General features: G+C 42.0%; 1 protein-coding gene across 10 annotated transcripts; it reads left to right on the forward strand.

The window, feature by feature from the left end:
• Nucleotides 1-41: 41 nt before the first annotated feature.
• On the forward strand, nt 42-27,044 carry LOC310705973 (uncharacterized protein). Of its 10 annotated transcripts, XM_083501171.1 has the most exons (13): nt 314-579; nt 6,585-6,641; nt 8,804-8,905; nt 9,203-9,415; nt 9,668-9,745; nt 10,977-11,054; nt 13,699-13,806; nt 15,883-15,966; nt 17,075-17,155; nt 19,993-20,106; nt 21,162-21,233; nt 24,892-25,039; nt 26,047-27,044. In XM_083501171.1, exons 1-13 carry the CDS (start codon nt 474-476, stop codon nt 26,876-26,878), a joined length of 2,073 nt encoding a protein of 690 aa, XP_083357297.1. In that variant the 5' UTR covers nt 314-473; the 3' UTR covers nt 26,879-27,044. The 10 variants fall into 10 exon arrangements, with proteins under 10 accessions (XP_083357295.1, XP_083357297.1, XP_083357300.1 ...); XM_083501174.1 differs by lacking the exon at nt 9,203-9,415 and having other exon boundaries at nt 8,804-8,909; nt 9,672-9,745; XM_083501167.1 differs by having other exon boundaries at nt 9,203-9,745.
• Nucleotides 27,045-27,521: the final 477 nt, after the last annotated feature.

Here is a 27,521-nt window from a genome sequence, read left to right on the forward strand (position 1 = left end):
AATGGGGCCGGATTTTTTCCTTTCCTTCCTCGCCCAAAAGTTCTGAAGAACTCTAAAGCTCGCTGGCTGTTTTTTGGCCTTTTTGAGAGGCCTATATTTCCCTACTACGGAATTTGGAGGGTCGTTTTTACAGGGCGTTTTGATACTGGCGAAACGAGGTTGTTGCTGGCCGCTTGGCGGTGGCGGCGGTTACTGCCTCAGAAAGTCCCCGCGTAAAGTACTGTATCCCTCCTTCTTGGGACCCACACATTCTCCTCAGCCTGCGGCCAGCGCAAGGAGGGAAGCGAAACCCCACTTTTTCCCTGCCCGCCAGTTCGCGGTGAGGTCACAGAGCCGGGAGCGTTCGGCGCGCGCCGCGTGTCCTGGAAACCGAGCGCCCCGCCGGCCGGAGCAGGAGAAGCGTAGCCAGGTGGCTGGAGCTAAGTCGTTCCCAGGACAGCGGGGTCTCCTGCCGGAGGTGGCCGGTGGCGAATATGGCGCTGGCCGCTAGGGGTGCCGTCCCCGCCTGCCTCCTCGTCCTCCTCGCTTTCTTGCCCAGCTGGAACACTCAGATTAGGCCCCAGGGAGAACCTGGCCCAGGTATCCTGCGCCGCGCTCCGTGAGGGTGGGGCTGGGCAGAGGCCACCCCTGCAAGGCCGAAACGAGGCTTTCTGTCACTTGGGGGAAAGACCCAGTTTGTCTCACACACACACACACACACACACACACAGAGAGAGAGAGAGAGAGAGAGAGAGAGAGAGAGAGAACACACCTCACTTGCCTCCACAATAACACTCCTCCACACACACACACACCACGCGTTTGCGTCCACGCACACACACACCTCAACACATTTGTTCAGAAGGGGCATAAAAAGGAGTTTGGAAGAGGCTGGAGAAGAGAGAGTCTCTCCAAATAGTTCAATTCCCTCTCTCTCTCTCTGTGTGTGTGTGTGTGTGTGTGTGTGTGTGTCTGGCTTTCATTCAACCTTAAGTGGATCATCTCAGAGATTAATAGATCATTTGAGGAATTCTAAGAAGTATTATGCCTGTATGTAATAATAATAGCAATCATGATGATGATTATCAGGCACATACCAGAGAGTAAACACTATTGAACTGAGTGGGACTTACTTCTGGGTAAAAATGCTTAAGATTCCAGTATAAGATTGCAGAATCTGTGCACAATTCAGTGAGACTTCTCAGTAGCAAAGGATTGCAGTCTAAGGCTCAAAAGAATAAATACTCCACAAGTTAAATAATTGCTGGCTGCTGAACCATTGCAATTGAAGAATTTAAAGTGGATTGGCTACATTTTCCTTCCAAATTACAGGAAAGGATGAACACAAAGTGCTTTGTATGTCAGCATCACATTTCTTTCAGTGCAGGTATTTCATTTTTGGTATAAAGAGGACTCATTTTTTTGTAGCTGATTGTATGAAGCAATGCCCTCTTTATGCATTCACATGGTGTAAACATGTATGTTGTCCTTTAGATCCAAGCACACACACAAACAGAGAGAGAGAACACATAAGCAAGCAATGCTCCAAAGTGCTTCTGTTCCCCAAAAGGGCAGGAGGTGGTGTTCTGATCCCTTCACCGCTTTTAATAGATCTCTGAGACACTGAGAGAAGCAAAAGAATAAACCAACAAAACTTCCCCCTTTCAACTCTGCTTGGAGAGCAACCTTCTTCAGGATTTCTCTTTTGAAAAACAGTTCCAAAAGCAGACAGGGGGAAAGGGGAAGGAGTACCATTTTCCAGTTTTTCCTGCTTCCTCTTGCAAATTAGCATCCCACCGGTGCTCAGCAGTTCCTCCTGTACAGTGAATCCATGATAGAAAAGTTGATCTGAATTTAAGGGTCAACAGTTCCATGGTGCTCAGGAATATAGAACAGCCTTTTCAAATAAGTATCTGTGCAAGCCAGTTTGATGCAAACACTATAATTTATTTGTTTAAAATGTTTCTTGTTACCTGGTGCAGTCTTTGCCCAATGCCATAACTCAAAAATTAGATCTATATTATAATTTATATGAATCATCATGGTCCAAGGCCTTGCATATCCTGTTGAAGTTATTGTCACATTATTGATCAGCTTCTGTGGGGTTTTAGTCTCAAGGTTATTATTCTAATGGTCATTTTACACCAGCCTCCACAATTTGTGACTCACCAAGCTGAATGCAGTGCACCAGCCATGTATGATGGTGTTTGTCACAGGCTTGACATACCTATTTTTGTTGCATGCCCTGGACTGCAGAAGCAGAGCAGGGAGTAGTCAAGTACCCAGCCAGTCACAATATATTATTGCTGGTGTGCTGTGTTAAGCTGATTTGTAAGGAGAGGTTATATTCTGAAGAGACTACTTCAGACATGGGAAGTAGAATACACTCAGAACTTGACTTTGGTTTCTGGTGTACAAGGTCCTTTATACCTTGTGCATTGTATTAGGGTTCTTCACATTGTAATTGTGATGACTGTATGATCAACATGGTGAATCAGGTATACTTAGGGAGCCTCCAACGGCATTTTTCTCTTGAGAAACAGACAGTATCGTTCCAAGTTAAGCGGGCTATGCAGTGGTGTAGACTAGAGCACAGGGGAGTGAAACAACAGAGGTTATTACATTATCTGCTGGAGCAGTATTTGCCATTGTTTTAAAGCTTGCAGAGTTGGAGGTCAGGCACATGATCCATGATATGGGATTATAACCCAGGTCTCTCCAGCCGAAGGCTAATATGCTAACCACTACCCTACCCTTTGGTAGTTCCCCCTTTTTAGGAATGCCACTTGATCCTAAAATATTTGACTCTCTTTGAGGGCATGGCCTACGGGGAGCTGTCTTTATGAGCGACAGTCTATGCTCCATTAATTGTGCAAGAGGAGAGCAGGTTGGCATAACAGAATGTCTCCTTTTAGCCATTCAGAACCACAAAGGCTGGGCTGGGGCTGGGTATAATAAACAGAACCAGAAAATTCTAGAATTAGAAGCAAACCCCAAGAACCACCTAGTCTGACCTGCTGCAATGCAGAAATCACAGCTAATGTATCCCTGACAGATGGCCACCCATCCTGTTTAAAAACCTAAAATGAAGAAGAGTCCACCCCATTCTGAGTTAGTCCTTTCCAGTTCTTACCATCAGAAAGTTCTTTCTGGTGTTTATTTGGAACCTCCTTTCTTGTAATTCGAATTAGTTCTAATCCTACCCTCTGGAAACAAGCAGAAAACAAGCTTGCCCCTGCCCCATTATTCATATGACAGTCCTTCAGGTATTTGAAGATCACTCTCTTAGCCCCCTCTCAGTCTTCTGTTCTCCATAAGCAACTCTCTCAACTGTTCCTCGTAAGGCTTGGTTTCCAGATCCTTGATCATCTTGGTCACCCTACTCTGCACATGTTCCACCTTGTCAAAATCCTTCTTAAAACTGTGTTGCCCAGAACTGGACACAGTACTCCAGGTGTGGTCTGACCAAGGCAGAACAGAGTGGTACTATTACTTCCTTTTCTCTGGATACTATACTTTTGTTGATGCAGTCTATAGTTGTATTAGCTTTTTTGCTGCTGCATCACACTGTTGATTCATATTAAGCTTCTGGTCTACTAAGACAACTAGACCCTTTTCATGTGTACTGTACTACTGCAAAGCCAGGTGTTCCTCATCCTATATTTATGCATCTTACCATTCTTACTTAAGTGTAGAACCTTATATTTGTCCCTGTTGAAATTCATTTTTTTAGTTTTGGCCCCGTTCTACAACCTGTTAAATTCATCTTGATTCCCGAGTTTATTTTCTGAAGTATTAGCTACCCCAACTAGATTGGTGTCACCTGCAGATTTGATGAGCCTCCCCTCAATTCCTTCATCCAATGTTGAACAACACTGGACCCAGGACAGAATCCTGCAGCAGGATGACACCTCATTTGTCACTTTCCCCCCAGGATGACAAGGAACCATAGGTGAGCAGCTGCAAATCCACCTAACAGCAACACAATCTAGCTCACATTTTACCAGCTTCTCCTCCAGAATATCATGGAGGACTTTGTTGAAAGCCTTGCTGAAATCAGTACCTTCTGCTAGTCCTAGAAGCTGCCTGTACCTCCTTAGTTCATCTTCAGTTTTGAGAACCATAGCTCTGGTCCACCACCCAAAAATACCAGAATACATGTCTTTTTAAAAATGTTTTAATGTTTTAAAAGTATGTAGCTTTCATATTTTAATTTTCAATCAATTTCACACATTAAAAATAAATCCAGATTGTCTGTTGGTTTTATCTGTTAATTGTTTTAGGAAATGAATTCAAAGGGTAGCATTCTAGAATATCTAGGCAATATGCAATGGCTGTAGATATTGGAAATTAAGTAAGAATTTACTAAACTACTGCTGTACCAGCATGTAATAGTAATGATAGGGTCTGCATATAAATAATAGTAGTTGGAAAAATATTAAGTGAGCTGGTATTTGACAGTGTTGTCGAAAACCATATAGCTATTGTAAAAATATAAATATTTCACTGCATAGGCTCGCTTGCTTCCTTCCACAGTGTTTTCCATCATAATTATGAGACTGACACTGAATGCAAAAAGAATATTTTTAACCGAGTGTTCATATGATGCAGCTGTACTCATTCTTAATCACTCATTAATGTCTCGTCAAAAGAGCACTGTACTTTTTGTTTGTTTCGTTTACCAAAGGTCAGCATACTTGGAAGCAATTGTCATGCACCATTACAGACCTTTTTACATATTTTTCTTGTATTGTTCTCAGTTATCATGTGCGTAAATGAGTCAATTGGTATGCAGATTGTCTGTCATTAAGACCATTTGAAAATCAGCTTTGTCATTGGTTTAGTGTTGGAACTTTGGATTCATGCATATACTTCTTGAATATGTTGTGGCATTCAGAATGGGTCTAATGATGGATGGTCGGTCATGCTAGAATGAACAGTTCCATAGACCTTAGTCAAACTAAGTGAGCAGTGATATATTCCTCCTACACCTCCAGTCAGGATTTTGGGCTAGAAACAGATACTAGTGGGCTTTTTTTTTTTTAAAGTGAGTTGAAGGTAGTAATATAGAGGCGTCATTGCCATTTGGTGTGTATGCTTATTTCTTTCGGCTCACTATTAGAAAACAGAAAACATTGAAATATGAATTAGCATTGGTTCCAAGGGCAGACTCAAAGCTCTTTTATGCAGCAGTGGTATATGTTAATTAAGATATCAAACTGGCTTGTTTCTAATGTGGACTGAGAGCAATGGTGCAGATTTGGTGTGACGGCCTCAGCATCACCATGGTTCAAACTCTACAATCTGATGCCCTCCAGAAGGGTGTTACAGGAGCCACAAGTTCCCACTGAAACAGAGAGCAACAACACACTCTAGTTTAAAGGTTCGCCTATCAATCGGTTCGTTGAAGCGTAGCAGTGCAGAACATTTAGAACTCGGGCAACTAGCAGAACAGCAATACCTGCAGAGCAGAAGAAAACATAAGAGAGCAAATGATACCTCTCCTGTGTAAAGCATGTGTGGCTCCTGAGAAGGCAAATAGCTAGTTCTCTCACCCTAGTAGCAAACAGTGAAGATGGGTCAGATCTTCTTAGTTGCAGAGGCATTCCAGACACTTAAAGTCATGTCTGGTTTTAATTCCTCAACTAGATGTCCCCAGTTTAATCTTGCTGTTTCGTGTTCTCTCTCTCTCTCTTCCCCTGGGCTTTCCATTTCCCTAGCCCTCTTCCCTGCATTCCAAGCTAGATCATTATAGGGGTGAAATCCTCCATTTGTTTCCACCTTCATGAGTTCAAGAAACCCCCATTGTGAAAAGATTCAAAGGTTAAGTTTGCAATTCTAATTGTCTTTCAGTGTGACTTCTTGACTTTCTCATTCAGTCTTGTCTTTGCTTGTTGCTCAGTTTTGTACTTACTACATTGACCTAATTAATTTAAAATAGTGCTTCGCTGTCTCCTCTCAATACAATTCATACAGGAACTAAGACCCTCCTTGAGAATATGCCGTGTGTCTCTTGAAGGGTTTAAGCCAAAAAATAAACATTCTCCTGCTTTTCTAACTTACCTCTTGTTGGCATGTAGCCATAGAAACTTCCCATCCTTTTGTTCTTCTGAGTGGTGTTTGGCTTAGGTCAGGGACAGGCAACCCGTGACCCTTCCAGATATCATTGGATTACATTTCCCATCAGCCCCACCCAACATGGTCAATGGCCAGAGATTATGGGAGTTGCAGTCCAGCGGCATCTGCTTCCAAACCTGAGACCTTAGAAGACTTGCCTCAGCCTCTGAATTTGGGCCTAGGATTATACCGTGCCAGTTCAATTTCAGCACTTTACAGTGGCATGGAAAAAGTAGTTCAGTTGTAGATTGAATGTGTGAAGCAGCTGATTTAGGATGTGTTCAGTATCTACACAAATTTGTTCAGTTTGCTTTCATCATTTTGAAATCCGGCCCAAAATTATTGATCCTATGTTCACTGACTTTGGTAGGTGTATCCTAAAGGTGTTCATGATAACTGATGAGAAGATGGGCAATTTCAAAAGAACTCCGGCATGTAGTCTTTATAACTGATGTCATTGTGAAATTGTTTATTATTATTTTTTGCAGATGTGAACAGTTCAATAAATTCAAAAAATAATCTTAAAGAAATTATTAAATTACTTGGTAAGTAGCAGCTCTCTATCACGTGTTATATTCCCATGTGAATAACATATAAATAAGCATTACATATCAAAGCATAAAGATGTACAAAATGTTAATCTCTGTATTTCCGGTGAAACTCTAGCCCACCACTTATAGCTGAAAAGTAGGGCTCAAAACTTGGCATAAATGCAAAATAATCTGAAAATAGTTATCTGTGTATTAGAGTGTTTTTCACAGTATGCATTTATGTTGACTCCTTATTATTTGTCTTTGGGTTTGTTTGCTTGCATATGCCCCCCCCCCCCCGTTTTCTAGGCATGCTTTTGGAGGGGCAATGGATGCGCTCACAGAGGACTACGAATTGCAATGGCTGTGTGGAAGCTCCAAGTTCAGAGGCAGTGTGCCACTGAATTACAGTGGCAGGGGAGCAACCATGGGGAAAGGTCATTGCCTTCTAGTGGTGAAGCAATAAAACTGATAACCACAATTGCAAAGCTAAGCAGGGTCCAGCACGGTTTCAAATTGGATGGGGAACCACATGTTGAGATTCAGGGGTTGGACTAGATGACCCTCGGGGTACCCCTCAACTTGAACTGTATGATTCACTCCCTACTTGTGGGCTTCCCATAGGAATATGAGTGGCTACCGTGCAAAACAGGAATTCTGGACAAGATAGAACTTTGGTCTGATCCAGCAAGGTTTTCCTTGTGTTCTTAGCCTCCTCCATATTTTCTCCTCTCTATTCCTCTTCCAGAAACCTAATTTTACAAAGCCCTTCCTGGACCACAATTGAGCATCACATTTTGTATGTATGTTCTGGTCCCTTTTGTGCATTCCTGGTGTCCACGCTTGCCATTTCTTTGCCAGGCCGTGTTTTAAGCTGTTTGTGCAGTGCACTGTGTGGCTAAGCCACATGTTACTGTAGGCACTTGGCAAATTGCCACACACATTTCTACTGTCCAGTTTAGCTTGCCTCATGGCTCCTCACAATTATTTATTCGATTTATATCCAGCCCTTTATCAAAAGATCCCACGGCAAAGTGTACAACATTGAGAACACATTTTAAGGAGCACAATAATTCAAAAGACTGAGTTGTTTTGCTTATAAATTACAAGAAATTGTGGGCAAGCTTCCATGCCAGCTGCGGATGCCTCTACAAAAGTCAGCCACTTGCAACAAAAGTCCACAGCCGGATGGCAGAAGTCACAAGTGGATATTATAATGCCTAGACTGACTTCCACTTAAGCTTGGATCCTTGGCATATTTGCACAGAAGTGAGCTGCGTTGAGCTTAGTAGAACTGGAGTCTAAATAAATACATTTAGGACTGAGCTGCGACTATTAAATTCCGCAAGAAAGAACCATGTCATGTGTGCGCACTGCACAGTGTATCGGCTTGCTGTCGTTAAACAATTGTTGTTATTTCTGCTACCCTCTTTTAAATACTACAAAAGCTTGCCATTTGCTGTTAAAGCTGTTTCTCACATAGCATAATTCAGTGACAGTCATTAATGGTACTTGTATAGTACTTTTTTTTAAGTGTTCAGAGTACTTCACATACATTATCTGAAAGTTCCTTATAACAAGTGTGGGGAACCACATTCCTCACAAGGGCAAACCTCTGGGGACTGTTTGCCACTGGTGTGGAAAATGGAAACATGTGGGTGGAGAAATGGAAATTACCTTTACCTTTTGTCCCGGAGTCTATACACCAGCCACACAAGAGTCAGAGGTTTCTGCATTCACATATATCTCCATTCCTCGTCCAGGCATTTCTTACAGTTCCAAGGACACATCCCTGCCAGGAAAAGGCACTCAAGGAAGGAATGCAGTACAGCTGGTTAGGCACATGATCTGGGGATGAGTGTATCCTGGGAAGAATCCTGAAGGCCAGATAGGCAGGCCTGGAGAACCCAATATGACCACTGGGCCTCATATTCCCCTTTCGTGCCTTGTAAGATAGGGTTGCTGCAAATTAAGTCAAGGGCAGGAAAGGCTCAAGGGACATAGCTTACCTACAGCCATCATGTGAGTTCATGGCTGATTAAAAAGATTGGAAAGATTGGAGATTTTCTGGCTCGCAGCTACTCACCGCACAACAATTTTAAAAGTTTGGGGTTTTGTTTTGTTTTTTGGTTAGGATATTGTCACATGTATATTCATGCAGATTATTTTATTTGCAGATCACCGAATCCAAGTTCTGCACCAAAAGAATTTGATGCATGAACATGAACCCTCAGAGAAACAGGACAGATCATTAACTGTACACTTGAATGTGGTCAAAGGCAGGTGGTCCCCTGTTGTTGGATTTTGTGTTTACTAACCTTCCTATGGAGAAGGCCAGCATTTAATCTCAGTAACACTCAAGCACTACTTTCACCGTTAATCTACAGCACATTAACTTGGATACCTATCCCTTTTAATCTGGAGGAACAAGATTTATGAATCTCAGCAAATTTGCTCAGTGTCATAGTCCCAAGGGATGTTTTGTGAAAAGTGTGTGGTTGTGTAGTCTGCATGGCTGTTTTGTAGTGCAGAATATCCTGCTTAAAAATGTTAACATATCAACTATATTGTTTCAGGATCCTCTGTAAAAGTGAAGGCAACTCCTAGTAGTCTAACAACACAAGAAATCCCTTTTCCCAATAGCTATACAGTACTGATTGGTTACAAGCTGCACAAGATTTCCCCAAATATCCTTGTGGACACACCAGTGAGACCTAATAAAGTGAAGGGTGCAGGAACCGAAGAAGAAATAACTTTGCTTCCTGGCTTGAAACAGGACAAAAATGCTGGTAATAATGATGGCAAATCAGTAAGAGCAACTAATATCACTGTAAGATTCCTTTCCGCTGACAATTCAAGCAGAACTGAGATTGACATTTACAATTTAAAAGATTCAAGAGAAGTCCCTGAAATTCATGTTGTAGCCAGCAACATTATGAACCAAGGCATTAAAACTGATACAGTAGTATTAAAAGGCAATGGTTTGCAAGTGGTAGTAAACAGTTCAGTGGATAATAATGTGAAGCATATTCCTGAAAAAGGGAGAAGAACAGCCCTGATATTACCTGATCATGGAAAGACCACTGCAGATGGCAGTAAAAGAGACCATCCTTTCACAGGTAAAAGACAGTATTTTTCCTTTCAGTGAGATGTAGGGGTTCACCCTGAAACAAATTTTCATACTGTTGTGTCGGTATATTGTTGTTGCCATAGAATTTGCAGAACAATTATGTACCCGAATGAAATTAAGTGAAATGCAATTGGTCACGTGTGATATACTTTTTTGTCACCTCTAATATGAGCAACATATGTCTCAGTTCTTGTGTCATTCTTTCTTTTTTAACAACAATCTTGTGGTTTTAGGCTGAGAGGTTGAATTGACTGGTGCCATTTTGTCTATGCAGTAGATAGGAATGGCTCATGATATTCAACGTTACAAGTCCACAGTATTTCAATTCTCTAAAACCAGCATCTCACAGGACCGCACATGAAAAAGCTCTCACCATTATTAGAGAGAATAGTGACTAAGGGTGAGCTGCAAACCAATAAATCCCAAACTGAAATCTCACCTCAGCCATGAGCTCACTTGGTGATCCTAAATAGTGTGGTGATTAAAGGAATACTTGCCTACTTTACAGGGCTATTGTAAGGATTACAGAGATAATGTATGTGAAGATTTGAACACTTGAAATAGCTTTACATAAATTGTAAGATTGTTATTATATATGGCAGGTATGCAATACCATCCTGAGAATTCTGCAACCCTAATCAGCATTGCTTAGAAGTATATTCCATCCCTTGGAATGGGACTTGCGTTGTACTGGTAGTGTGGTTGTTACCGGGAACATAAAATGAATAGGAAGCCATCTGTGTAAAGGAACTACCACTTAGTTTACTGCTGTTGTTTTCGGAGTGGCTGGTGTGCTTATGATCTCCTAAACCGTATCAGGAAAACTTTCACACAAATGGCTTTCTATGGGGTTTGGAGCCCATGTGGTTTGGCTTCAGTGGGGCTTACTCTCAAGTAAGTAAGTGTGTATAGAATTGCAGCCTGAAAGTCATAGCTAAATCAACACCTGATACAGGAAATTACACTTGTGTCTAATCAACACACCAGGGTCCATAACTCTTCTCATGCAGTTAATACCTGTGGAGGGCTCAGGAATATTTTGCATACACCTTGGGCCTGGATACCGTGTAAACCCAGAAATAATTCCTGTGTATAATGTGACTTGAAATGTGTGCTTGCTACGCTTTTATGATGTGTGAAGAGTCTAAGCAGGCAAGACTGAATCCTGTCCCAAAAGTTTCCCCTCTATTTTAAGAAACTTGCTATATGTGTATTTACAGCTTTCAAGCTAGTAAAAGCTGCCCACTTGGAAAAACCTGCAAGCCAGTCTCTGGTTTATGAAGATATTAACCGAAAAGGTTAGCAAATATGTATGTTTCTTCCTCCACCCAATTAAAGGTTGTTGTTTTTAATAAGAGTATGAAATTTGGCAGTGTGCACACAGAATTCCAGATACGTTTTATAACTTCGCTGTTGAGGGGGCAGCTGTCTGTGTGAATCCTCTTGGTGCTAGTGGTGCTGGCTCCCACATTTAAGTCAGTGGCAAAACTTCCTTGACCAGGAGTTCCTTGCGCACATAAGAGTGCACCACAAAGTTTTTTGATCAGAGCTGCTTTTCCATGAATTACCTTACTATGTGAAAGGGATTTTCAAACATCACATATTTTCCCGCTCTGGGATTGTTTTGTGAACGGCAGGCTTATAAATACCGCAAATAATGGTTTCAAGTGTAAAAACAACAACTTGTTACCCAGTGCTGGAAACCTAGTTATACCTGCTGTTAACTTTGCAGATGCAAATGCTCCCTTGCCACTCCAGCCCCTATCTCGCTATTAAGGAACTTTCCTCTTCTGTTTCCAGATAATGTAGTTTCAGCCTTGGTTACACCAGTACTTTGGGTGACTACATTATTACTTCATCTCAAGGGTGGAGTATCTCTTATGTGCTAACACACCAGGAATTGAAAGTTTTAAATGTTGGATTTATTTTTGCAAGAAGGCATAATAGCTTGAATTAAAGGTCAAATTTGACAGGCTGTGGGTCCTCCTGCAAAGAATGCACTTGATAATCTGCATTATATTGTCCCATCTGGAAGAAATGTGACAGACAAATTTAACTGATAGATCAATTTTATGATGGTAGAATTGTCCTATTAAAACTATGACATCAAATAGATTTGAGCTTTCAGACAGCGATACTACTAAGGAACCAAAAAACTTATCAGTTTAAACTGTTTTAGCCTTTTAGCTCAAGTAGTATGTGAGGTGCAGAGCTATAATGAACATTGCTTATAGCTGCTTATAGTTTAAGCAAAACTGGAGGCATTTTTGTGCAGCTCTCGAGTCTCACTTCCCATGTTAGGATTTCTCTACACTCAAGTGTTCAAAGAGCAGCCTGAGACTGTTTGCGAGAGGGCTTTCAAACAGCCCCACCGTGTGCTTTCAAATCCCAACAATGATTGACAGGTGGGCAACCCCACCCACCTGCTAGATTTGTCCCTCCAGGGGTGGAGATATAAGGATGTGGCCTTTCACAAACATTATAGAAAAAGAATTGGAAATATTTGTGTGCCTGTGGTGCCCTTGAGTGAAAACTGTGTAGTATAGAAGCAAGCACAGTATGTTCACACCTCTGCCAAAATATGTACAGGCAATCTTTGTTTTGGGTGGGTTGGGCTGCCCCCACACATGTCAGTGGAGGGCTCCACCCCCACCCCATTCTGTCCTTTTTTGTGACATTTTTGTGATGTTTTGGGGCTCCTTCTGGGTTCGGCGCCATGTGTGTTTGCGCAATCACAGTCATTTGGATGTGCTTTAAATGGGAGTTGCTTGTATAGTGAATGCATGATGGGATAGTAGAATTATTGTCTCCCATTCCACTCCACCGTTGAAAATCCATAGTAAATGCAAACGGGCTTCCACACACATAGTCACTACGGAAGGAGGAAGGGAAGAGGAAGGATTTCTAGGACTGGGACAATGTGTGGATACGCTAACACTCCACTTGCACACAGTGCTATTTTTCCAGAAAAAGAGGTGCCAGAACTCACCATGAACACCTCCCTTGTTCTCTTAAAATGACAATGGCGCCCACCTGGGAGATGTCGGAACTGAGTTTCGGGAAATTCTGCCTGGGAAAAAAAGCCCTGCTTGCATGGTAGTGGCACACAATTCCACTGTCCTGTGGTGCATTCAGTATTTATATAAATGACTAGGACCCTGCAGTCATGCAATCACTCATAGCCATGGTTCCATTTTCTCTCCAGTAAGGGAGCTAGTAGTAGAACTAACATTTTTCAGAACTAAAAATGGTATTGTGTGTTGAGCTGTCAGCAGCAAAATGCTTCTGACATTTCTCTGGAATTGATTCCACCTTCTCTGAGAGCTCCACACTGTCAAGCTGATCAAGTTTATATTTCATTATGCAGTGTGTATTTCAGCCTAGCAGTTAGTCAGTTGCCCAGGCCAAGTTACACTTCTCTTATCATTTCAAACCTTCAGACAACCCTGTGACACATAAGTACATGTAAGAGAAGTGGCAGTATTTCTTTGTGAGCTGGTAAACCTAATACATTTCTTTTGCTGAATGATTTTGCTCTTACAGAAAATTAATACACAGGAGCCACAGAATACCTTTGCTCGTAGTTATTATTCTATGCAGCTTTCTTATCCACTGTCTTGCAGATAATCACTGCAGAGGTCATCCACAGGGCTGTTGTAGTCTAGTTACGGTTTGCAAACATATTATTCAAAAACTGTGCATTGCAACAATAGGGATAAGGATCACAATAAAATAAGTACCTATAATTGCAGGATATTTTGTGTTTTGTTTTTGAAGTTTTGTGTTTTGTTTTTGAAGTGCCCGAATCTTTGGCATATCAGTTGTTGCTGTTAATTCAACCTCTACCACCACTGAAGAGCAAATTACAAGATTTTGTCGGATAGTTTTGCATTAGATAGCTTTGCGTTATCAAAACCAGTCAGGTTTTTTTGTAACTTGCAGCAACAAGTGCACTCAAAGATGAAGGTTCACAAAGCATAATGACAACAAAAACAGAAACTTCTGTAGAAGAACTAGAAAATATACTAACTGATCTGAAGATGGAAAGGGGTATGTATTTTTTGCCTTCCATTACTTAAAAAAACTTTCTAAAATTAAAGGTTAGCAGAGCTTTGATAAAATTGTACTAATGTATTTCAAATTGGTTTCCCAAAGCATTCTTATCAGAATCTCATTATAGAAATAGAGCTGTGGACTCGTTGACATTATTGATTTCACTCTGAACAATTCTGGGGATATTATTGTTATTAGTATTGCAGTCTTGGTCTGGTCAGAGGATTTGGGGGGTGCATGGTATCACACCTACAAAGCAAGAACTTGACTGATCAGATAAATCATTACTTTAAAAATAATTATTAATAATAATTACATTTCTATGCAGTCGTACCTTGGTTCTCGAATGGAATCTGTTCTGGAAGTGCATTCGACTTCTGAAAACATTCAAAAACTAAGGCGCAGCTTCCAATTGGCTGCAGGAGCTACCTACACTCAACTGGAAGCTGCGGAAGCCACGTCAGACATTCGGGTTCCAAAGAACATTCGCAAACCGGACCACTCACTTCCAGGTTTGCGGCGTTCGGGAGCCAAAATGTTCGAGTCGCAAGGCATTGGACAACCAAGGTATGACTGTATTGCCCTTCATCTAATGATCACAGGGCCTGAGCTGTTTAAGGCTTTATAGGGCAAAACCAGCACTCTGAATTGGGCCCAGAAACTAATTGGCAGCCAGTATAGTCGTGCCAGGATTGGCATTATATGCGCAACCCATCTTGCCCCGGTGAGCAACCTGGCTGCTGAATTCTGCACCAGCTCAAGTCTCCAAACCGTCTGCAGAGTCAGCCCCACGTGTGGCACGTTGCAGGAATCTAACGTAGAGGTTAGATTAATCCAGAAAACTCAGAAATAAATACTGCTTTCTTGAACATAGCTCCTGACTTATCAGTCCCCTTCATGTGTTGCTTAAAAATTAAGACAGTAAGCTTATATAATGGGCTTTAGGCCTCAATTTCTAGTTTACTTTGTACAGGCAGAGCAACCCTGTGTTCCTGGCCACAGCTACTGCTGTATCCACAGCCCTTCCAAGAGGGACTGGCTAATGCAGATGATGTTGGGGCAATTTTCTCCACTTTCCCCATTATTGTTCTTTTATATTTTTCTTCCCATTGACTGCAGCAACACTTAACAGGTGCTGCTGCATATTTTCCAGTCTGTTTGGGGAATAAGGAGGCTTTTGATCTTCTGGATCAATGGCCTCTCTCTCACACACACACACGCCTCAAATGCCTTGTTCCTGACCCCTCTGTGTGCAGCCAGCCATTAGTGGATCAGCAGTAGCAGCAGAGCTTTCGGCCGTCACACCAGGAAGACCTCTGACCAGGGACAAGGAAGTCCATAGTATGCTATACACCAGGTGTGGGGAACCATTGGCCATACTTTCTGGGGCTGATGGCAGTTGTCACTCCACAACATCTGGATCACCACAGGCTCCCCTACTCTGCTGCAGACCCTCAGTTGCCTTCCCAGGAACCCCCTTATGCTGCAATCTTATACACACTTGGTAGGAACTAAGCCTCATTAAACTCAGTGGGATTTACTTCTAAGCAAACATGTTTATGATTGCACTGCTAATCTCTTCTGTCCCCACAACCGCATGATGAAGCATCGAAATTTGTCACTTGCCTAAACCAAGGTGAAGGAGATGATGATCAACTACGTCGGGGGGGGGGAGGGAAATAGTGATGGAAAATTATGTGTGATTGTGACTTGTCAAAGGCTAGAACTTGGCAAGCTAAGCTTCATGAACGAGCAGGAATTCAAATCTAGCTTTTCCTTCTTTAAAGCTGTTGTGTCAGGGATGAGGAACTACTGGCTGCCCAGATGTTGCAGGACTACAGCTCCCCTAATTCGTGGCCATTGGGCCAGGGAGACCGAATCCAGCAACAACTGGAGGGCCACCACACCCCTGCTTTAGAACCTCTGGTCAAACTGGCAACAGGTATAGTTATGGCATACTCATTTAAGATTGGTTCCAGTTGATTTGTGTGCAACTAATTATTTGCCTTCTCACCGAACCTTCCCAGTGTAGCAATGACTATTAATTCAATTGTTGATATTTTTTGAAAACAGTGAAGCAAGAGACTCCATCCACTAATAAGAAATTGCAGTCTTCAGTAATGGAAGATATTCTTCAGGATTTACAGGAACATCTAGGTAACTCTTATTGTTTCACTGAATTGTACAGACTGCAGTACATATTAATGAGGTAATCATAGCAATGGGGGTGTACCATATTGCATACGGTATTAAGGGCTATTGGTATGTGGGAGGAAATAAAATCAGCAAGGCCGGTAGGCCTACTACTACTGTTGAAACGAGGATGCTGTAGTCATCATTGGTTTATTCCCTGTCTAGATACCAAAAATTCTGAAGAGGTTGAGTAATGCTAAATTCTAAAATTGCTCACTTGTTAAAAATAGGCAGTGGGGAGTTTCATAATTGTGGAGTCAGATATTCCCCTAAATATGATTGAGTTCAGATTTATTCCTGAATGTAATTTAGTTAAAAAATTGTCAAATAGAAATATGCTTTGCCTTCTTAGATTCTGTATTAACTGTGTATAATCATTTTCACTTAATGGGAAATGAGTATGTAGGGACAGAGGTTTTTGTTTTGCATGTCTCTGTGTTTTACTGAAAGCAAATATCTGAACTCAAGAATTGTATGTATGTATGTATGTATGTATGTATTACTAGCCTTTATAAACAGGTTTTCACCGCTGTTGTGGTTCCAAAGTGTTGCACAACATAATAATAAAGTAGTACAAACATTTAAAAGTCAAAAACCAAGTGAAAAAATCATAAACTTAGAACAACAATACAACATCAATTCTTTATTGTTGTTCAAAGACCCATAGAATAACAATACTGTAAGGACAACAAAGCTAAGATCCAATAGATTTGATCAGGTTCTCCAAAAAGCCTGGGAGAAATGTTTCAATTAATCAACGGAGGCCCATCAATGATGTTGCCATCTGTGCTTGGAGGGGGCTGGGAGAGTTCAAGGATTGGGGTGCTACATACTGAGAAGGCTGACTAGTTGAGACCAATTAGCCAACACCCCAGTTTGGGGCCCTTTGCAGTTATTAAAGCTTAAAATGCTCATATTAGCAAATGGCTGATTGTTAAATTAATTGGCTATTTAACATAAATGGAAAAGAGGCACACGGCTGTGTCCCTTATGCTTGCCATGCCATATGTCACAACAGTTTTCTAGTACAATTCTTGTAAGTTACCATTTCATCTTTTGTGAAAAACTGAAGTTCGTAGGCCTTCCACCAGTGACAGCGATGAACCAATGCTGATGGACAATATTTATTCATCAAACGAACTTGAAGACCCAGGTAAATCTTGGTTTGGAGTGCATCAGAATTACTATGGGGTTGCGGCGCTCATCTTGCTTTCAGGCCAAGGGAGCTGGTGTTTGTCCATAGATAGCTTTCCGGGTCATGTGGCCAGCATGACTAAACTGCTTCTGGTGCGATGGAAACCAGAGCGCACGGAAACACCGTTTACCTTCCTGCCACAGCAGTACCTATTTATCTACTTGCACTGGTATGCTTTCAAACTGCTAGGTTGGCAGGAGCTGGAACAGAGCAACGGGGGCTCACTCCATTGCGGGGATTCGAACCGCCAACTTTCCGATCAGCAAGCCCAAGAGGCTCGGTGGTTTAGCCCACAACGCCACTTGCGTTGTGTTAATTAATAACATTTTAAGTGCAGAACATTGCTCCCACGTTTATTCTATAAAAGGAAAGAGAACTAAGTTCCAGAGTACATAAGTTTTTAAAATCACGCCGTTTGCCTTGGAATACATGCTTATTTCTTGTATAAATAGCCTGTGCAGGCTCCCAATCTGAATTTGGACCTCAGTTTAGGGGTTAAGGGATTTTAATCCTCCTCCCTCCATTTGCAGCCCTGATTTGTATTAGGAACCTTGCTATATGCGTCCAAAGGTGCTGCCACCCTCCCAACCCATATTGGAATCCCAGCTGGGGCAAAGGTATAAAAACTCAACCTCATTCCAATACAAGGGTCCTGATCTAGAACTGGGGACCGCATCTTGGTTATTTGTACAATAAACATCCTGCATGTAGAGGCAAAGTATCACAAGTAGTTTGGCCTTAAGAGTGTCTTTTGGCGGGCATATTTCTACTGAGTGACTCCAGGTGGGGATTGCACACTCCTGTGTGTGTTAAACAGTACATCAGATCAGGTTAGTGGAGGCAGAATGAACAGCACATACATTGGCTACAGGAGTGTGTATCAGTCATCAAGTTGCCATTGCTTTTTTGGCACAACTAAGGGCACAATCCAAACTCCCAGCTGACTCCGCCAGCACTCTGCAGAGTCAGGAACATCTCTGCTCAATCCAACCCTAGACAACCTGGCATAAGGGGGCTGGATTGCCCTGTAAATAGAATTTTGCATTCGCTGGGCATCATTGGCTACACTTATGTTTAAATATTTCAAACCCTATGCCAGAAGCTCAGGGTTGGTTTTATATATATATATATATTTGCCTAGAATTTTCCCAAGGAGGCTTTGCTGGTCTGCACAGAGTAAAAATCCTTATTGAATTAGCAGAGAAAGGGGAAAAGAGACCAAGCACCAAAAGTGTATTCTTTCTAACTGTCAGATAGCATCTCAGTTTCGGTATTCAGTGGTTGTGAACCAATGATTTACCCAGGCAGCAGTATACACAAACCATGTTGCCAGGTTCAGGTATCTGAAAAAGTGTGCATGCACATGAAAGCTTATACCAAGAACAAACTTAGTTGGTCTCTAAGGTGCTACTGGGCAATTTTTTTATATTTTTGTTATATATTTCATGTTGCCAGATGACTGCCTGCACTGTTCCTTTTGAGACTGGGAAAGCTTCAGTGCCCCACATTCCAGAAAGGTGGCAATTGCTATAAAAGCTGAGGACATTTTGAAGGGTGCAAGTGTCAAATAATAAAAGAAAAATTACATGTTCAGTGCTGCTGTTGCCCTTCTGCTGGACAGCTTCAATCAAAGAGGGGTGTGTCCCTTTGCCAGAAAGGCAGGCCACTTGGGAGACTCCTCCTTGTCTAAGGTTAAGCAGATGAGCACATTTGTAGATGCCTCTGGTCACTGTGATGTCAAAGGCATTGAGGGCACACTGCAACTTGGCAAGGCTACTTGAAATCATCTTTCTAGCTGGGGGGAAACGAATTCCATTTTCCCAGCAGTAAAATGTTTACGCTGAGTGCTGGGAAGATGTGGCATCTCCCCAAAAGGGATACCGCACTTTTTCGTGTATAAGATGAGGGTTCCCAAAAATAGGGGGCGTCTTATGCACGGGGGTGTGTTATACATGGAAAAATACAGTACTTTCTTCAAAGGGAAACTGGAACTTGTACAACAAATGAACAGTAGATGTACATTATTCATATAGAAGGGCCTTTTTTGGCTTTTTCCTCCCTGCACAAAATCTGATGGAAAAAAAGAATCACAAAAGTTTTCTGGATGCATTTCCAGAATGTATCCAAAGCCAACAGGCAGCCTGTCTTTCAGACTTACACTACTGAGTAATAGCTGCTTGCAACACTTTTGCAAGCTATATATGCTACTGTGGCAATCATATTTGCCATAGATGTTCCACCTAACAAAAATAATGCATTTTCACAATACACCTGACTGCTTGGAAAACATACCTTTTTGAGATATGTAGCCTATATACAAAGCAAAACAAAAACAGCAAATGAGCATTCATTTAACAAAGAACCAGTTGTGCAGACAGGCCCCTAATATTATACAGTGGTGCCTCGCAAGACGAAAATAATCCGTTCCGTGAGTCTCTTCGTCTAGCAGTTTTTCGTCTTGCAAAGCAACCCTATTAGCGGATTAGCGCTATTAGCGGTTTAGCGGCTATTAAAGGCTTAGCGGCTTAGCGGCTAAAAGGCTATTAGCGGCTTAGCGGCTTAGAAAAAGGGGGGGGAGCGGAAAAAAATCGGAACACTCGCAAGACGTTTTCGTCTTGCGAAGCAGCTCAGAAACGCAAAACCCTTTCGTCTAGCGGGTTTTCCGTCTTGCGAGGCGTTCGTCTTGCGGGGCACCACTGTATTTCTTTTTGCACCAGTACTGCTATAATAGCATTGGGATCCACATTTGTTTTGTGGCATGGTCACTGAATAAATCTAATTGTTTCTTGCTACAGAAGAAGCAGGTTACAGTGAAGAGAACCACAACATGATGACAGCGCCTGTCCCAGAAGACGCAGATTTTCTGCCGTTCACAGACAAACCACCACTCGAAGCAATCTCTGTCCCAAGTAAAGTCGTTAAACAGTTATCCATGCAATCTTACATTATTATCAGCAGTAATGGCCACCCCATTCCTCTCCAGCCACAGCTATTCCCGCATGCTTGGAGCAATCTAGTTTTGCTCATGCAAGCCAGATCAGTGAAAATCGAGCTGTAGTGCATTTAGAATGTCATGAGCCAAGATTGGAACATGGGATTAAAGGTAAAGGTAAAGGGACCCCTGAGCATTTGGTCCAGTCGTGGCCGACTCATCTCGCTTTACTGGCCGAGGGAGCCAGTGTACAGCTTCCGGGTCATGTGGCCAGCATGACTAAGCCGCTTCTGGCGAACCAGAGCAGTGCACAGAAATGCCATTTACCTTCCCGCTGTAGCGGTACCTATTTACTTGCACTTTGACGTGCTTTCGAACTGCTAGGTTGGCAGGAGCAGGGACCGAGCAACGGGAGCTCACCCTGTGGCTGGGATTCGAACTGCCGACCTTCTGATCGGCAAGTCCTAGGCTCTGTGGTTTAACCCACAGCACCACCCATGTCCCGGAACATGGGATTACAATCACACCAATGAAGTGTAGGAGAGGAAGATCCAGCCAGTTTGACATTGACTGTAAGAGGTCAGCAGCAGCAAGGGAGACGGAACAGGAATAAACCACCAAATCTTCCCTTTCCCCCAACCCAACACACCCTAGCAAGCATCAGCTACAAGCAAGACAACTGGCCATCTTTCTGCACTAGACAGTGAATATTCATGGCCAGAGAGTGTGTGTGCAGATAAGTAGTCTGAGGCTGTGCCCATGATTCTCTGGACTGGAGAAACCTATGCAATATATCAGCTATCATCCCACCCAGAGCTACAGGAAAGTCCATCTACCTTTGCTCCATGATACTTTAGTTTGTTTTTTTGCCAACTCTTGCAGCTCAGAAAATAATTACTGCTCCATAGCTGCACGTTTTATTTGAAAGTTCTTAGAATATTTAGACATTTTCACTTTATTACCTACAAGTCAACAGCGAGCAGAAACACACTGTGTTTTGTTGCTATTCACCTTTTGCTTTGTTTTTTACAGATTTGGTTACTGAAGTGACAAAAGAACATATGAATAATGCCCAAAGATATGAATTCTTTGAGAAATATGAAGGTAAATATGAACTACTTAAATGGAAGTAAAACAACCCATTAAGATTTTAGGTAAGGTAGGATTAACAGCTTGCTCTTCCCTGCTCATCTTCCTGTAATGTGCTGTAGTTTTGTGAAAGCGAGCATTACCTAATACATCAGGGGTATAATTTCAGCTCTGTTGTCCTGTGTTTATTGACTTAGCAAACTACTGCTATCCCCATTCTATTTTTAAACACTTGATTTATGCCTTTCAGTTGGGTTTATTCGGCTAAAACACATTTTGTGTGTATTCAGCTGAAAGAGAGCAAACATTTTTCTCTTCCTGTGTCAAATCGTTTGCCTAGACCTCAATTAGAAAATTAACAGGGCAGATTTTTGTTGTTGGGTTCCTTAAGCCACAGTTTAAACCTGTAATAAAGTAAGACACATAAATCAGAGCTGTGGAAAACAACAAAAAGGTACTGCTTCATTTGTTTACTTCATTTAATTCTGTAAACCAGCTGCAAAGCTGCAGTTTCAAAATTCATCACACAAGGCAAAAACAAATGATGTGAACGTTTATAATGGAGCTCTGAAACTCAGTCCTTAGAATCACTTGTCTGCAGAACTTGATGCAGTAGACAAAGGAACAGTTACATCGAATAATGTATTGCTGTACTAAAGGCTAATGAAAAACACCAAACAAGCCACCTTGTCCACACCCTCGTTAAGCCCAAAGTATGCGGATTAAGATGACTTAGTCACAGCAGAAACATTTCATCTTTGTAGTCAGCCCCTAGTGAAAATAGAGATTTTTAATGGCATTAGTGTTTTTTATCATGAGGTAAAAGCTACAAACCCCAGTGTAAATGCTGGATTTTGGATGCCAGAGCAATGCGGCTGCACCATTCAAAGGCTTAAGGACTGCCAGGTTTAGGGGCACTGCTCCTGCGTGCCAGATTTAGTGGAATATATGCCCAGCTTTTGTGTGTGCTGATTTCTCTGGGCTTCTGTAGCTTGGGTCTGAAGCCAAGGAAGTACTGGCAGGGTCTCCAAATCCAAGATCAAGCTCGAGTCCCTTGGCTCTGCGGCAGTCAGGCCTGGAAGTATGGTGGAGTCAGCACACACAGCCCTTAGGGAACAGAGACATATCTCCTAACTGCCTCAGTCCTAAATACTAAACAGGATCCCAATTGGTTTCTGGAAGGGGGAAACGTCACTTTTATACCCCAGACAGATGGGATAAAACCGAGCACGGTGAAATTGGATTGTGGAAAATAAATTTCATTCCCCCCTCTCCATTCTGCTTGCATCTTTAAAAAAAATAAAATAGGAGAGAGTGACAAAAGGACAAATAGATAACGAGATTGTAAACCAGCAATCTTGCATCACCTAGTGGCATTGCTGAAGAAAAAATAAATAAATCTGGTAGCACGGAAGCATTGCGGAGTTGCTTTTGTGGAAGTGGCAAAGAGGTGATGGAGCATATAGCCCTAGCATACAACTCAAAGGGTTTTAACCTACATCTAGCTCTCATTCATATTTGCACCATAATGGAAAGTATTTAAAAAGGTAGGAATGGGAAAGTGGTTTGGCTGGATTGTGAGACGGTAATTTGCTCTGCCACCAGAGTGCCATTGCAGCTGGTATAGGCATCAGCCTTATAAGCAGTGCTGTCAAAAAGTTTTTACTTCATACAGGCTGCAGATAGGGCAGCTTTGGATATTTCGAGCAAGCAGTGCCAGCCACCTGCACTGTCTTTTCTATAGTAGTCAACAGCAGTGCTTGTTTGCATTGTCTGAAAAAATAATAATGAAGCTTTTGCACCTGCAACCTGTGCGACTTTGCTGTGCAACACGACCTTTGAACATTACAAAGGCACTATCAGCTGTCAAAGGGATTGGAACTCTGCTGGGTTTAAGTTCTCTTAAACAGCTTGCACAGCATAGAGTTAAAAAGAGTGTAAGGGAATTTGAAACCACAGTGTGGAGTGCCACCAAAACCAGGAGATGTAAAATTTAGGAGTAGGTCAATTGCCTGTTCTGGATGGTGCTGCCCTTACTCTGAAGAGCAGGCTGGTACTCCTTGATCCATCTAGTGCTTCAAGTGACCTCTGCAGCCAAGAGTGCCTTCTACCAGCTTTAGCTGAAATGCCAGCTATGAACATTCCTGGATCAGGAGAACCTGGTCCAAGCTTTGGTAACCTCAAGACCTGATTACTGTAACACACTTTGTGGTGGGCTGCCCTGATATCTGGTCCAGAAACTGTCACTAGTGCTGCCTGCAGTGGCCAGGCTGCTCACAGGAGCAGGTCACTGGTACATGCTACTACTTTGCTGAGAGAGCTGCCCTGGTTGCCAATTTACTACTGGGCCAGTTCCAAGGTGCTTGTGTTTACCAGGAATTGAATCTTTAGTCTGGTAGGCTGTACCCTGTTGTCCTTTTCAGACTTTGGAATTTTTTAACCAACCAGTTTGTAGCGTCATGTTTCTACCAGTGTTGTTACTATATTGTTTTTAGGTTGTTTGCTGCTTTAAGTGCCACTTCTAAATATTTAAATAAAACAGAGAAGAAAAAATAAATTTAAACACAGATTCAAAACTTTTTAAAGTTTTGAGAGGATCTAAAATCTAGAACTGCCTGCAAATCCTGGGTCACTTTAAAATATATTCCACCTGTGTTAATATCACAAGCATTTCAGGTTGGGGTATCCAGTGAATATTGGTAAGAAGAGAGGGGTGGAGGGTTTTTCAACAATGTGTTTAGATTAGAATATTTTCATATTGTGCCTTTTATAATCAAGTCACCATTCGCGGGGAAACAGCAGGAAAAGGAGAGGTGACTCGAGTTGCTGAATTTCCAGGTCACCATGGGAGGCACCTCGGGAGGAAAAGCCTACTTGCAAGGCTCAGCCCAAGAGTCTTCTATGAGCAGAGTGAGGTTTGGCCTCCAGCCTTCCAGGGAGCAGTTCCTTAAACTGCCAAGTCAGAGAGAATGTCTCGACTGCTTTGCTGGGGGGGGGGGTGGAGACTGCTTTGAAGGGCTGCCCAGGTTGGTTCAGCAATGAGCAGAGCTATTTACTGTTTTGGGGGATAAATAGCAGCTCCAGTGGGTGCTATGGAGAGTTCACCCAGCTCCAATGCTGGCATTTAACACTCAGTGCTTTCTGGCAAGGCTTTTATTGACTTGAACGGAATCTATGTATGTTTGAATACTTTTTATTTATTTATTAAATATTGCAATGACTGCTTATTACATTAAACGTATTTATATGAGTAGGAGAGGATATTTTATTTTTCCTCACTTGTGTGAGAATGCAAATACCTATTTCCACAGAGCAAATCCACCATCTGTACACAGCTTATCGCCTCTATACAGGTTCTGAAACTCCATGGTGCCATTGACCCTGTTTCTGACTGTCTAGCAATCATGCGTTTGTGATTTGGTTGCCAAAAAGAAAAAAGCAAGTGGGACTTGGGTGCACATTAGCTTAAATTTACGTGCACTTACCACAGCATTTACCGTAACTTAGAATAACTTTTTTATTATTACAGCTATGCTATAGCGTACAGCTTTATCAGATTAGTTTTCAGCAACAAGGTTTTGACAACAGTGTTGCTAAGAACTGCAGTAGTGTTGAGTATGAAACATTGTTAAATTGTGAATAATATGATATGGTTCTGTGTTTGTCCCTTTAGGTATTCAGGGCAGGAAAAAAGCAAAAGCTGCAGACCTTAAAGACCTGCTAAAGCACATCATCATAGCCTGTGTAGCTGTCACTGGTTTGATCTTGACTGTAATAGTTGTTGTGCACATATACACTTCATTATTTGTGAAGAAGGAGCAGTAAGTCACTGTTTCATTCTCTCCTCCCTCTCATCACTGTATCATTCAAATTGCTTCCTAACAACTTGCACCCAGTCCTTGACATTTGCGCCTACTTTAGAATGCTGATATAACGCAATGGGCGTAATTGACGCAGTAGTAGATGCAGGCCAATCAAATCCAATTTTTGCTGGCATAGCCATCTAAGAATCATAATATCCAAGTTGAATAACAACAGGATTTATGATTCTGAAACCAGCATTAATTCATAATGGCAAATGGCAAGATTTGCATTTCAGTTCTAAACACAGATACTGCTGTATCTTATTGCAGAACAAGTCACTATAGCACACACTGCTGTGACTGTAGTGGTGCTCAATACGGTAGCACCCCCATCCTCGTGTGTTCCGCTTCATGTGCAGCTTTGGAAAATCAATAGTCTGCAGATTCTGGCCCATTTTCCACTGTCCTTTTCTTCCAGATGAAAGGCAAAAATGCTCCCTAGATTTAACAATGATTTACTTTGCTTATCGTTATTACATAACTGTGATAACCACATCCTTCTCCACACTCCCCGTTCTCCTCAGCACAGGATGTTTCATGATAGTTTGGATCTGTGGTGGGTTGAAATCCTCAGTCAGTCATGAAGATTACTCCGTGGATTGGGCAACTATCTTGGCCGAACCTCCTTCACAGAGATTTTAGCTCAGCACAGTTTAGGATTTATCTATATAAAGCTGATCTAATCCTCTGTAAGAAGGCCATACATTTAATGCAGCTCTTGGGACTTCAAGTTGGGCATACCCTTCTGCTAGCTAGGGAGGGCCAATGCAACCAAACTTATTTTCTTTTTCTTTGAGGTAGGAAGCAAGTTGGGGAATTGACAGCTCTCAGAATAAGCAGCCAATGTGTTTTCCTGAAGCAGCAGCAACGGGCAAGGGAGTGACTTGGCTGCTGTATCACTGTTTGATGTTATGGCTTCCTTTCATAAAAATATTTGTATCAAAACAATTTCATCATTCTCTTAGGGAACCTGATAAAACAAATTCTGACAAAAAAGGCGGACCTGACAAAAATGAAGTCACATCGGCCGAGAAAACCAGAAGCCAACAACCACATTACAATGTTGGCATTGAGGGAGCACAAAACAAACAACCATATTACAATGCTGGCGTTGGGGGGACACAAAACCAACAACTGGAATATGCTGTTAACATTGTGGAAACAGGAAGCCAGCAGCTAGAAGACAGCGCTGTTGGAACTGACAATCAAAACAACAACAACTTAAGTTCACCACCAGAAATGCTTTCATCAACAGATTGTGATTACATCAAAAAGCCTTTAGATCTCCATCCTGTCAAAGCTATGTTGTCCCCTAGCTCCCCACCAGAAGACACTGGCTTGCTTCTCCCAGTTGAACCTTCAAGGCACAGTGCCCATAATAGTTTGCCTTCATACAACAGCAGCACATGTAAGAACCTCAAAGTACAACCTAGAACTTTCAGAACCAATCATAGCTATTATAACAGCCCAGGAAATTATGGTAAATCCAAAGATCATGACTATAAAAAACTTCAAGCCAAAGATACTGCTTGTTACAAAACCAAACCAATCTACCAAAGACCATCTAGGCATAGACCCAAATCCACAGAACCCGGAAGAGGACACAAAAAGGTTTCAGCTAAGCAACATAGCTACAGCAGCTCAGGTTGGGTTGAAGATCCTTCATCAAATGTTTCTGCTGCTTTAGACACTACCAAAAACTCCAAGGAGTCAAGACTGTCCCAAGATGATGACTCAGACTGTGCATGTTTTCAGCACATCAAAGGTTCTTCTAGTACAGACTCATATTCGAATTAGAGCAGCACAGAGAGGAGGGACTTATTGTTCAGTATGACTGCTGTCCGGAAGTGTGCAGTCCTATATTTTTACCATGGTTAATCATGATGGAACACTATAGTATCCTGGAGAACACATGTTGCAATCATGCTATTGAATAATAAAAAGTAGGTTTGGTGTTGGGTTACAGGCGTTGCTAATCTGGCTTCTTGGATTTGTCCAATTAAATTATTTTCTGCTTGAAGTGTAATATGTGCTCACATTCTTTAACAGGCACTAATTCACATTTGGGGGTGGGGATAGAAAAAAATAGAGCCCTGCGCTCTGCAAGAACATGCAGTTCTTTGCAACATGAGTGTCAACGAGAAACTGCAACAGTATTAAGTATTTGGGGTCTTAAGACTCACTGGCACTATTAATGTTGAAACGAAGGAGAAATGTATTGCATACCCGAATACTAAGGGACCAGGAAGCTATTGCAGAGGGTTTAGCTTTTAGCTTTTTCCATTTTCTAAAAAATACTAGGAAACAACAACAAAAAAACCCACACCCCAATCACCTGGTAAGGGACATTATTTTACCACAGAATCAGAAATAGTACAATATACTCTTGGCTCCACAACCTATGCAAGTGAAGTAATAACTTACAGAGCTTTCAGAAACA

The sequence above is a fragment of the Podarcis liolepis genome (genome assembly GCF_965112155.1).
Source record: "Podarcis liolepis genome assembly, chromosome: 4".
NCBI classification, from domain to species: domain Eukaryota; kingdom Metazoa; phylum Chordata; class Lepidosauria; order Squamata; family Lacertidae; genus Podarcis; species Podarcis liolepis.

Excerpts from the sequence above, each read along its gene's own strand:
- LOC310705973 (XM_083501167.1), top strand. The coding sequence starts at position 474 with ATGGCGCTGGCCGCTAGGGGTGCCGTCCCCGCCTGCCTCCTCGTCCTC. Across the intron at positions 8,906-9,202 it reads ACACTTGAATGTGGTCAAAG|GATCCTCTGTAAAAGTGAAG; the intron begins GCAGGTGGTCCC and ends ATATTGTTTCAG. Across the intron at positions 15,967-17,074 it reads GGATTTACAGGAACATCTAG|TTCGTAGGCCTTCCACCAGT; the intron begins GTAACTCTTATT and ends GAAAAACTGAAG.